The 12,744-nt window shown below is 50.8% G+C and overlaps 1 protein-coding gene across 2 annotated transcripts in view; it reads right to left on the minus strand.

Moving 5' to 3' along the window:
• Positions 1-12,744, minus strand: part of DDHD1 (DDHD domain containing 1) — a 92,011-nt gene that overhangs the window by 10,542 nt on the left and 68,725 nt on the right. For both annotated transcript variants that reach the window (XM_064144380.1, XM_064144289.1), the window contains exons 7-8: positions 7,465-7,727; positions 4,247-4,322 (exon numbers count right to left, since the gene is read on the minus strand). In XM_064144380.1, coding sequence (XP_064000450.1) covers positions 4,247-4,322; positions 7,465-7,727 — 339 coding nt within the window. The remainder of the gene's footprint in view (positions 1-4,246; positions 4,323-7,464; positions 7,728-12,744) is intronic.

Genomic DNA, 12,744 nt, shown 5'->3' on the forward strand with positions numbered 1-12,744 from the left:
TGAACTTGCCCACAATAAGACTTTCAGTGCAGCTTGCCCAATTTGCAGGGCAGTACAAGTGAGCAGCTCCTAAAGCAGCAAGAGAAAGAGCTGGGTTCTTGCTAAGTGCATGTGAGGGACGCTTGGATTCCTGTGTGCCTTCTCTATACATCAGCACCTGGGGCGAGGGTGCAGCAATAATGGTCCATTTCATCTATCAGATTCCAGCACTGCACAAAACATTCCTCTTCCTCCTCCTCTGACTTGGCTCTGTACTCCACCTCTTCCTTCCTAAAGAGTGGAAACAACCATCTCAGTCTTCAGCAAAGCTATGCAGTGTCATATGCCGCAAAGCTCTGCTCTGTCATCTCCACTGTCGCTTTAGTCAAAGCTGCTCTCCTTTCTTAGAACCAGACTTTATACAGACCTTTCCACCCCTGCCTTTTGGACAAAAATAGCCTCCTCGTCTTTGGATCCATCAGAAACAGATATTCACTGTGCAATCCTTTCAAGTGAATAAGCAACCTTTGGCCCTGTCCATCTGATACTCCTCTATCCACCACCTGGAGCACACACTTATTATCCTTCTGCTTCAGAAAGAAAGCAGAAAGCCACTGCCAGCTTACAGCTGATTCCTGAAAGATGCTTTCATTGTTTTCCCTTAGCCAACTGCAGGCAAAACCATCACAAGGCAAACAGTTTTGGTGCTTAGAGGGTGCATGGCGTTTGCTCCACTGCTTCTGTTCCTAGACACAGCCAAGTGCCCAGGCAGAAGCTTTCTTCTCGGAGCGCACTCTTCTTTGCTGTGTATTTTCTTACACGCCCCAGGCTGTGGTGCAGTGTGGTTTTCCAGCTTTGGAGATGCTGACAAAGTGCCAAGAGATGGCGACCTTAATGGATGGCACCAGGCCAACCCCAGAGCAGTGAATCTGAAAAATCAAATCTTCCGAAAATAAAGCCCTTGAAACTGCAGCCATCAGACTCTCAGCACTCCTGCAAAGTGGCTGGTGAGAAGATTGCCCCGAGATGAAACCCATTGGGAACCAAGGACTAAGATCCTTCTAGAAGACATTCATTTTTGTGTTTCTCCTAGAAGCTCTTCACATACACTCCTGTAAATGTTTAATCACAGGCAAGAAAAGCTTTAATATTCAGGCAGGCACTTTTCTTCTGGGTATGATTCATAAACAGAAGACTTAATGAATTTACTCTCATTTTAAGCAAAAGCTGAGCCCAACAGCCAGCCATTCACCTCCAGACTGCAGTAAATAACCAAACCCAGCTGAATGAGTTCACAGGAGTGAGGCAGCACAGCTCTTCTGTGGGGAGCTGAAGGTGGGGGAGAAATGAATGTTTAGTGGTGATGTTCAAACATGAGACACAGAAGGCGATTACAATTTATGGCTCTGTGTTGCCTTCCAGCCTGAAGGATCCCAAATGTCCTCCTAGAATAAGGAAGGAAAAGGTCTTTGCACCAGCCTCTACCTGTTCCTGCAGCCAGGAATATCCTGCAGCTTTGACAGGCAAAGGGAACACAAACCTCTGTGAGTATAACACAGAGAGCAGTGGCCTGGGCACTGTGTGTTGAACTACATGGCACATTTCTGTATCAGACTTAAAGGCTTCCTCTTCACAGAAACAGCTGCACAGCAGCATCCCACCAAGCTCTTGTGATTCTTGTACACATGCTAAAACATCAGCAATACAAGTAACTTGTGGTAGTTCTCAACACTGGCATCTCTGTCAGAAGCCACAAGGTTAAGCACCTGAGCCTCCTTCAGAAGAGTTTCTGTAAGCCTGGGTGAAAGAGAAGTGCTACGAAAGCCTCAAGCAGCTTGGGCCAGCACACTGACAAGCCCAGATGGCAATGGATTTCCACATTAGTCCTAGGGAACAGCATGTCTTGTCCTGCCCTTCCCAGCTGTGACTGAAAATCAACTTCAACAGCTATTTCCATGCACCACAGCCATAAAGAGGTAGGTACTGCATCATCCCTCATGTTTTCATGCTCTCAGCCCCTTTAGCCTTTTACTCCAACTACTCTCACAGCTGGTGGGGAGAAGGCTGTGCTTCTGAGCCTTACGCTTACAAAGAGTGTTTGCTTTGCTTCTAACACACACAGCTCCTACTGATGGGAGTTTGCTCACTTAGAGCATCTGAGAGGCAGGCGAGAGACAGGTACCTGACCCTCGAGCTCCCGCGCTGGTGGCTTGCCCCATGCATCACTGCAGTAAAGGCACTGCCTGTCTTCAGGGGCTCTGGGTTTGTTTCTTCCCAAAAGGCTCACACAGATCATTTCAACACTGCCCAAGTTAGCTGCTGAAGTTACTCTTGCTCTTGCCTTGCCAGTAGCCATCTCTCTGCTTGCTCAGCATCATGCAAGCTTAACTTTGCTTAATGTAGCACTAGTGACTCTCTCTCATGCTGGGAAGCCTTTTTCATGACAGCTGGACGTGTCCATTGCAGCCTAACGAGGTCAGTGAGCAGGGAGTCCAGCCTCCTGCATCACACAGACTACAGCAATCTGTGGATCAGGCATTTGTAGAGAAGAGTAACTCAGGATCAAAGCAGACCTCTGGCCTGCCACGAAGAGTCAAGGTGCAGGTAGTTGGTACCTACAAAGCAGTTAGCTCTCTTTCAGCAAGCCAGTCAGACTCAGTAAGCTGGACTGGCTTGTTGATGAACAACTGTCCCTCAGTCACCCTGCTGAAATCCTCTCTTGGCAGAAGCACTTTGCCAGCAGGTTCATGGAGAGCCTTTCTCTTTCCCTGGAGCTCTGCCTCAGAGATGGTAATTGAGCAATTTCAGAATCACAGAATGGCAGGGGGTGAAGGGACCTCTGCAGACCATCCAGTCCACCCCCTCCACTAAAGCAGGGTTGCCCACGGCAGGCTGCCCAGGATCACAAAGTCCAGGTGGGTTTGGAATCTCTCCAGAGGAGACTCCACAATCTCTCTGGGCAGCCTGCACCAGGGCTCAATTACCCTCATGTTTCAGTGGAAGTCACCAGTGGAAAGTTACCAGAAACAAACCCCTCAGTAAGGGATGTACTGCAGTGGTAAACTACCTAGCAGTAAGTGGGATTGATACAGTGCTCCCTGCTCCCTCTAAGAGACAACTGTTCAAAAGCTCTTTGGTTTAAACACAACTGAGTGGAGAATAATCTTTCACAGAGCTGGAGGAGTATCAGCTTGACACCAACTTCCTCAGTGGTAGAGATAACAGCAGTGATGAAAAGGAGAAGGCAAACTGAATTATGGTTAGCTTTCTCTTTTTTTAGAGCTCAAGATTGACCTTAGCTTCTGGGAGTCCATCTGAGCCCAGAGGGAAAGAAAAATGGCAGGCTAAGACACAATGCTCTATTCTGTTCTCATCTATCAGGTCACCTCTTTTACAATGTACAATTTCAAGATAAATGAGCAGCTAGCAGAGTGCTGCACCCCCTGCCAGGAAGCTAGCAAATGTCTTTTCCCCAGCACTAACAAGTTGTGGCCAATTTGCTGAGGCTGATTATCACACCAGCTATGCCATGAGACTAGAAGTCACTTGTGCTAACTGCTGGAGAATAAAGATTTGGGAGGAAGCACAGACTCAGCCAGGGTTGGAAGGCACCACAAGGAGCAGCCAGTTCCAACCCCCCTGCCATGCCTAGGGACACCTCACACTAGAGCAGGCTGCCCACAGCCTCAGCCAGCCTGGCCTTAAACACCTCCAAGGATGAGGCTTCCAACATCTCCCTGGGCAACCCTTTCTAGGCTCTCACCACCCTCATGCTGCAGAACTTCTTCCTAACATCCAGTCTGAATCTCCCCATTTCCAGCTTGGTTCCATTCCCCCCAGTCCTGTCACTGCCTGACAGCCTAAAAAGTCCTGGAGAAAGTTCAGTTGGATTTGCTCAGAGATGTGCCATGTGAAGAGTAGTGCCCCAGGAAAACGGATCAGTCAGCAGATCAGAAGTGAACTTGTTTAAGGTGTATGACCAATGCCAAAAGGATTTTACTCCCACACTCAAGTTGTCTGTGTGTGTAGCAGCAACAATTTGCATACAGGTTTATGTGTTTACCTGCAAGTATTTGTAACACGTGAATCCAGAAACACATTTCCACACCTACCTCAAGCAACACAAGCAAATAAATGGTTCTGCCAACACCACCCCTAGGGACATGTTAAAGATCCCACCCAGGCCAGTCAGCAGAATCACTCCCATTGCAGGTTGTATTTTCACAGCAAGCAGAACATCCAGGAGAAATCTCTCAAGCATACATACCTTAAATTTTAAGACAGGTGGTTTTGATATGGTGGAGGCCTTTAACCCATATAACCTCTCTTCTATCTCTCTCAACCTAGAAAATAGAGATCTTTCTGAGATCCAATTAAAAATGCAGCCTTAACCTCTGATCCAAACAGGCATTCCTGTGGGGTCCAACAGTTTTGTCTGCTGGGAAGAGAGAGTGATGGTGTCAGTATTTCCTGGAGGCAGTTTGGTTGATTAAGAATCAATTTAAGTGAAATCCTCTTTCTCTGACCACAGAAGAAATCAATCAACACTTGTTAGTTCCCCTGCTCAGCACCCCAAGGACCTGCCGAGCCTCCTTCCTCGGGAGGCAGGGGACTCACCTCCTGTTTCCTTGGTGGATTTGCAGCTAAATCACCTGGCTTGGTTTGCTTACTAAAAGAAACAAACAAACCCAGAGGAAACTCCATGGCCCAAGTGCTGTGGAGCTCTGTACTGGGGGGAACAGCTGGAGAAGAGTGCCCTGCTCTGAGTTTCAGCTAGCACTGAGCAAGGCTGTGCAGCTTCAGTTAGCCACAGCAGAAGGCACTCATCTGGAGTGGCTACACCATCACCAGTGCCAGCTCTAGAACTTATGTCCTTCAGAGCAGGAAAACTTCATCTCATGATGTCCAGAGACTCACACAATGGTTTTGGCTGGAAGGGACTTTAAAAATCATCTAGTTCCAACCCTCCTGCTACAGGCAGGGACACCTTTCACCAGACCAGCTTGCTCCAGCTCCACGAAAGTGTCAGGGAAACAAATACCTTATCATTAACCCCTGCCTCCCTGGTTAGAAAGAAGCAAGCCTGGAGATGAAACTTCCCAAAGACTTTCTAGGACTGTCCAAAGAGTGTTAGTGTGATTCAGTCTTAAAAGAGAAGGCTTGACTGGGAGAATGGCCCAGGCCCAGCTACTCCCTTCAGGCAGCTGCAGACAGCAATGAGCTCTGCCCTGAGCCTCCTCTGCTGCAGACTGCACACCCCCAGCTCCCTCAGCCTCTCCTCACAGGGCTGTGCTCCAGGCCCCTCCCCAGCCTTGCTGCCCTGCTCTGGACACCTTCCAGCACCAAAACATCTCTCTTCAATTCAGGAGCCCAGAACTGGACACAGCACTTAAGGTGTGGCCTGAGCAGTGCTGAGCACAGGGGTGGGCAGAAGAACCTCCCTTGTCCTGCTGCCCACACTGCTCCTGAGCCAGCCCAGGATGCCATTGGCTCTGCTGCCCACCTGGGCACTGCTGCCTCATATTCAGCTACTATTAACCAGCACCCCCAGCTCCCTCTCTGCCTGCCTGCTCTCAGCCACTCTGTCCTTTAGTGCCATGGTCTGGTTGATTGGACAGGGCTGGGTGCTAGGTTGGACTGGATGAGCTTCTAGGCCTCTTCCAACCTGGCTGATTCTATGATTCATTGGTTCTAAGAATACTTAACTCTTGTGACTCTTCCTGATGTCAAAGGTTTCTAGAGCCTGCCTGCCCTCACACCCTCTGTGTGATTCTACAGTGTAGAACATTTCTAGGTGCTACAACACATCCTGCACAAGCACTCCCAGAAATCCACTCTGTGTTTGCCAAGCTGACAGCTCCAGAAATCCAGGAGTCACAGGATGTTAGCAGCAACCTCTCTGTGGTCTCAGGCTGAGCTGTGCTAGGGGTGGATGGCAGACTGGAGAGTCACTCTCTGCAGATGGAGTGCCAGTGTAAAAGGGTACTTGGATCAGGGTGAATGCAAGTGGAAGTGCTGAAGCAGAGGGTGCCTAAGGAGCCAGAGCATGGGTGTGAAAGTGGTGATTCCTCTCTGGTGATACAGCAGGGATAAGCCTGGAGGATGTGCCTGGGCAATTCCAGCGGAATCACAGAATGGTTTGGGTTGGAAGAGACACTAAAGATCACCTAGTTCCAAGCCCCCTGCTATGGGCAGGGACACCTTCCACTAGGGCAGACTGCTCCAAGACCCATCCAGTTTGGCTCTGAACACTTCTAGGGATGGAACAGCCACAACTTCTCTGGGTAACCTGTTTCAGCACCTCACCACCCTTGCAGTGAACAGCTTCCTTACATCTAATCTAAATTACCTCTCTTTCAATTTGAAATCATCATTCCTCCTATTACTGTACTCCCTGAAGAAGAGTCCCTCCCCACTTTTCCTGCAGCTAGGAAGTCTCCCCACAGCCCTATCCCTCTCCAGCCTGAACAACCGCCAAAACTCACGTTTCTTACTTCCCTTCTCTCAGAGACACTTCACTTCATCCAGCCTTGCAGCTGGTAAGAGATGCCCTGTACCAATCCAGAACCACACAGAACCACAGACTATCAGACTGGAAGGAACCTCAAGGAGCATCTGCTCCAACCTTTAACATGCTGATTTCAAGCAGTGCAGGAGATCTGAAGCTGTATTAGTGCTTCTCAAGTACCACCACCACTGCGATGGGTTCTGAGAAGGAACCAAAATGAACTGTGATGATGACTGATCCTCAGTTCCCACTGGGAATACTGAAGCTCAAGCTTCACCTCTGGCTGTCTTAATAGCACCTCGGACCCTGGTTAGGACTGCTAAGTCTCCTTAACACGGTGGAGACATCACAGTGATGACATCTGCAGTGTCCTCTAACACCAAGAATCCCTACTGACTCTTGCAAGGTGCTGAAACTGCAGCCCTGCTTGTCACAGTGGACAGAGCTGCTCCACACTCAGCAGCACCAACATTTCTCGGTGGCAGCAGGAAGAAGCTGCTAGATGAGCTGCAGGCCAGAAGCAACCCCACAGGCCAAACCTCAGCAATTACATCTGTATCCAGTTGGTGGAGCTCAACTTCTCTTAGGCTCAGCTTGGGAAACTCATTTTCCTCTACCAACTTGGGAATTTTGCTGCTCAGGTTCTGCTCAGTATCACAGCACACTGCCACCTGTGAGCTACTTTGTTGTGCTTCTCAAGTATCTGGAGGGCTAATGGCCTGACCTCCTTTCCTCTTGCCTATGATCTGCTTCCAGTGCCTCTAGGCAGCGAGCAGTAGCCACCTGCTTGGTTCTGGTACAGTCCATAGGGTGCAGATTTAGATTCCCATCCTAGTGCCAGCTCCTCGTGGCTGGCTTTCACCAGGGCCATTCAGGAGAAGGACATGAGCCACAGAAGGTAACAACCACGGTTAAGTTCTGGAAACACTCAGAGAGCAGCACCTCAGGGGATGCACAGCCAGCAGTGGGTGCATTACCGTTGTTTGGTCAGGTAAAGCTCCTCAAGCAAATGTTGCTCCTCATAGCTCATCCAACGCTCTTCAAGCTCCTCTTCTTCCTTCTGCAGCAGCTGTTGATAAAGCCTGACTGGGTTCCAGCCAGTCATGATGTCGTAGGTGATGACACAGCCCAGGGAGTGGGACACGATGGAAACTTTGCCTCCCTTCTGCTCGAACTCTGGGTTGCGGGAGCAGAAGAGGGTGTAGAGCCGGTTCAGCTCCTGCTGCAGCCCCTTCACCAGCTGTGGCAACAGGGTAGGGAAAGAAAGGTTAAGATCAGCATCTTATCACTCCTGCTCATGCATGCTCTTGTACTACACTGACCAGCTCCTCAAGCATGCCTTTAGGCTGAACAGAGGCGAGATGAGTCTCCTACAGATGGAAGAGGACTAAAATCTAATGGTTAGCAGCAGCATCTTGGCTGATTGTCTCTGACTCCAGCAGTTCACTTCTCCCCTCCAGACCCAGCAGCAGTGACCACAGAGGACATCTGATGACCCTAGAACTCCTGCACTACACATTCCACAGCATTACATTGAAAGAAATCCTGCACCAAATGACAGCTCTGCCTAAATTACATCACAGCATCTTCTGGGGTGTCACTGGCGGCCCACTGGCACAACGATGGCTGATGGACACCACTGCACCTCCCTGCCTGGTTGTTTCTCTGCTTTCCCACAGCACTCAATGTGTCTCCTGTGTCAGAGGATTAGCTCTTTTAAGCTAAGGAGGCTGAGCCACACAGAGTCTAGAATGGACTCAAGCCAAGACATACTCTCTTCTTTTTCAAGTAAGCATCAGCATTCATAGAATAGCTTGGGTCAGAACTGACCTTTTGAGGTCATCTAATCCAACCTCCCCTTCAGCAAGCAGGGACATCTGCAACTAGATTCTCTTGCCCTACATCCCTGCATAGGTCAGATGCCCTCTCAGTCTGTTGTTCTCCAGGCTAAACATTCCTACGTCTCGCAGCCTTTCCTCCTCACATAGATGCTCCATGCTCCTCAGCATCTTTGTAGCCTCTATCACAGTATCACAGTATCACCAGGGTTGGAAGAGACCTCACAGATCATCAAGTCCAACCCTTTACCACAGAGCTCAAGGCCAGACCATGGCACCAAGTGCCACGTCCAGTCCTGCCTTGAACAGCTCCAGGGACGGCGACTCCACCACCTCCCCGGGCAGCCCATTCCAGTGCCCAATGACTCTCTCAGTGAAGAACTTTCTCCTCACCTCCAGCCTAAATTTCCCCTGGTGCAGCCTGAGGCTGTGTCCTCTTGTTCTGGTGCTGGCCACCTGAGAGAAGACAGCAACCTCCTCCTGGCCACAACCACCCCTCAGGTAGTTGTAGACAGCAATAAGGTCACCCCTGAGCCTCCTCTTCTCCAGGCTAACCAATCCCAGCTCCCTCAGCCTCTCCTCGTAGGGCTGTGCTCGAGGCCTCTCCCCAGCCTCGTCGCCCTTCTCTGGACACGCTCAAGCATCTCAATGTCCCTCCTAAACTGGGGGGCCCAGAACTGAACACAGCACTCAAGGTGTGGTCCAACCAGTGCAGAGTACAGGGGCAGAATGACCTCCCTGCTCCTGCTGACCACACCATTCCTGATGCAGGCCAGGATGCCACTCTGCAGCTCCCTGGCTCTTTTGAACCAGAGAGCAGCCCAAAACTGGATCTAGTATTCCATATGTGGACTCACTACAGCAAGGCAGAGGGGAAGAGAACTTCCCTCGACCCCAGGATACCAGAGACCTTCTTGGCCACAGAATGCTGATATATTTGTAGGCAATAGACAGAGAAACACACTAATAACCACAGGAATCATTTATAGAGAGGGAAGTTGGAATCTGTGAGATTTAGGAACCAGACAATGTAAAAAAGCCAAAAATGCAGCTCTGCCTGTGGAACTTACTCTGCTCTGCTGAGACCCCACCTGCAGTACTGCATCCAGTTCTGGAGCCCCTGGGACAAGAGGGCTGTGGAGATGCTGGAGTGTGTCCAGAGCAGGGCCAGGAGGATGCTGAGAGGCTGCAGCAGCTCTGCTGTGAGCACACACTGAAAGAGTTGGGGCTGTGCAGGCTGGAGCAGAGGAGGCTCTCAGGGGACCTTCCTGTGGCCTGCCAGCATCTGAATGAAGTGGGCTCCAAAACAGCTGGGGAGGGACTTTTTAGGTTGTCAGGAAGTGACAGGCCTGGGGGAATGGAGCAAAGCTGGAGGTGGCAACAGTCAGCCTGGATGTGAGGAGGAAGTTCCTGAGCATGAGAGTGGTGAGAGGCTGGAATGGGTTGCCCAGGGAGGTGGTTGAGGCCCCATGGCTGGAGGTGTTTGAGGCCAGGCTGGCTGAGGCTGTGTGCAGCCTGCTCTAGGGTAGGGTGTCCCTGGGCATGGCAGGGGGGTTGGCACTGGCTGCTCCTTGTGGTCCCTTCCAACCCTGACTGATTCTGTGGCTCTAACTCAGCATGGCAACTAAGCAGTGCTTCTGGGCTGTGGCAGAGAGGAGGACCAACAAGAAATTGCAAATCACCCCCTTGCCAGCAGCAGGAAATTAAAGCTATAGAAGATGTAACTGGAGCATGATTCTTCAAGAGCCTGAATCATTACTGGCTATAAATATGGATGGCATGAGGATGGCAGTGTTTGAGACACATCTGACTGAGACAGGATCCACACACCCCACCCCCTGTCTAAAGCACTGCGAAACGATTACCAAAGCCCTCCAACAGCTTGGGGAAATCAGGATTTTATACCTATTGTCAAGTATTTTTGACTGTAACACTGCCTCCTTCTTAGTTTTGGCTCTAAACAGGCTTTGGGGACTGCTTTCACACACTAGCAAGCAGGCAGAGGCTCTAGCAAGAGCTGGAGCTGAGAACAGATACCAGGACTAGCTTTGCCGGGCTGGAATTTGCTTCACTTAGAAAAGTTTTGATCAAAGCCCAGATCACAGTGGCAGAGATCTGCTGAAATCAAAGTGTTTGGGGATTCCTGCCAGGAGCTCAGTGAAGCAAGGGAACAGTGACAGCCAGCAGCTTGTGTGGCTGGCTGCTGGAACCCTCCAAGGGAGCCAACCAGCATCACCCTGCCATCAGGGCCCACAACAGGGAGCCTACGGCCTCCAGCCACGCAGATGCCACTCTGGGTGGGCACTGCCTTCAGGTTTCATAGCTGGTGGTGTCAAAAATGCCAAGCAAAGTAGAGCTGGCTTCCAGCATCCCTGTCAGTACAGCAGGGAGATGAGTGATGTCATCTGAGAATCATGGAATTGTTTTGGTTGGAAAAGACCTTTAAGATCACCAAGTCCAACTGGGAAGCCATCACTGCCTGGTCTGCAGCTGAACCGTGTCACCAAGCACCACTTTTGCCTGGGTTTAAATCCCTTCTGGGAGTCTTCTTCTTTTTTTATCCCCAGCTTGTCTCTTTGCTCAGCCAGAGCTTGCTGACAGCTCCTCCTGCTCTTGCTGCATCTCTGCCCAGTGCCCTGCCCACACTGGGAGCCTTTGCCCTCCGCTTTCCCTGGCGCTTCTGACCAGCCCCAGCCTCATCGCCTGCCATGCCATGGAATCTATCATGTGCTCAGGAGGCACCTGCTGAAAACTGGAAAGCAGGAATCACCCAGGAGAACAAAAAAGGGGAGGGACAGAATGCATCACCAGATCCATCTCTCTCTTCCTATCTCCCCTCTTGACCCCTCTCTCCCAGTTCCCACCTCATGTTGGGCACCCCTCCAACAGCTGTTTCTCCATCCCCCTCGGCAGTGACACTGTCTGACAGCCCTCCCCGCCAGGCTTTCAGTAGGGCTTGCCCCAAGGAAAGACTACAGCTCACTTAGGTTGCTGCTGCACCCACACTGCCATCTCCAGGCTTCTCCCACAGGCAAAGCAAGCTCAACTATCTCACAGAAGAATAATAGATGGAGGAGACCTTTTCCCCTGTCATTGCAGCTGCTGCCACAAGTGCTGCCTGCTGCTCTGCCTGCTCAAGAGCTGGCTGCTCACTCTGCTCCAGCGCCCTCAGCTCTTGCAGGGGGACAGCTCAGACCACCCTGACAAAGGGAGCACTTCCTATTCATTCAAAGGAATTCTAACCAAACCCCTTACTCCCTGACCACCTCTTCTGCCACAGCATTCGTTCAGCACCAGGCTGAGCATGCTGCATAGTGGAAATAAAAGTGCAGAAAAATCTGTCAGTGTTCCTGGATTTTCCCCCAAGAAAACTCCTTCCTCCCTGCTCTGCTCTTTTCTGGGGAAAACTTCCTCCTCTTCTGCCTTGTTTCAGAGCAGTCTGGTGCAGACTCCAACCACTATGAGCCTTGTAGTAGTGCTGCAAATATTCATAGCTACCCAGAGAAAATGAAGTACAAACAGAGCAGGGTTGTTTGCTTCAATGCCTGAAGCCTTTAATATCATCAAATTCCCAAGACTGATTTTATAGCAAGACCTAATCAGGCAGATGAAGCACCCCACAGATGTCAGGCTGCAGAGAGAGATCCCTCAGGCACTATTACGTTGTCAGACCTGCTTAATTCTGTTTAATATCTTTATCAGTGACCTGAGGAATTGAGGGCACTTGCACTAACTTTGCAGACAACAGTAAGCTGGGAGGGAGGCTTCACAGAATCAGAGAATCAAGCAGGTTGGAAGAGACCTCCAGGCTCAGCCAGCCCAACCTAGCACCCAGCCCTGGCCAATCAACCAGACCATGGCACTAAGTGCCCCAGCCAGGCTTGGCTTCAACACCTCCAGGCACAGAGACTCCACCACCTCCCTGGGCAGCCCATTCCAATGCCAATCACTCTCTCTGCCAACAACTTCCTCCTAACATCCAGCCCAGACCTGCCCTGGCACAACTTGAGGCTGTGTCCCCCTGTTCTGTTGCTGGCTGCCTGGCAGCAGAGCCCAACCCCACCTGGCTACAGCCTTCCTGCAGGGAGCTGCAGACAGCAATGAGATCACCCCTGAGATTGTGGGTTGATCTACTTGAGGTTAGAGAGGCTCTACAGAAGGGTCTGGACCTGCTGGATTGATGGGTTGAGGTCAGTGGGATGAGGCGCAGCAAGGCCAAGTGCTGAGTTCTGCACTTGGGTCACAGCAACCCCAGGAACACTTCAGGCTTGGGGCAGAGTAGCTGGAGACTGCCTGGTGGAAAAGGACCTCCCAACCCCTACTGTTCTGTGGTTCTGAGTGTTGGCCAGTAGCTGGCTAAATATGAGCCAGTGTGTGCCCAGCTGGTCAAGAAGGCCTAAAGCATTCTGGCCTGGATCA

Source organism: Pogoniulus pusillus, chromosome 1, assembly GCF_015220805.1.
Source record: "Pogoniulus pusillus isolate bPogPus1 chromosome 1, bPogPus1.pri, whole genome shotgun sequence".
NCBI classification, from domain to species: Eukaryota; Metazoa; Chordata; class Aves; order Piciformes; family Lybiidae; genus Pogoniulus; species Pogoniulus pusillus.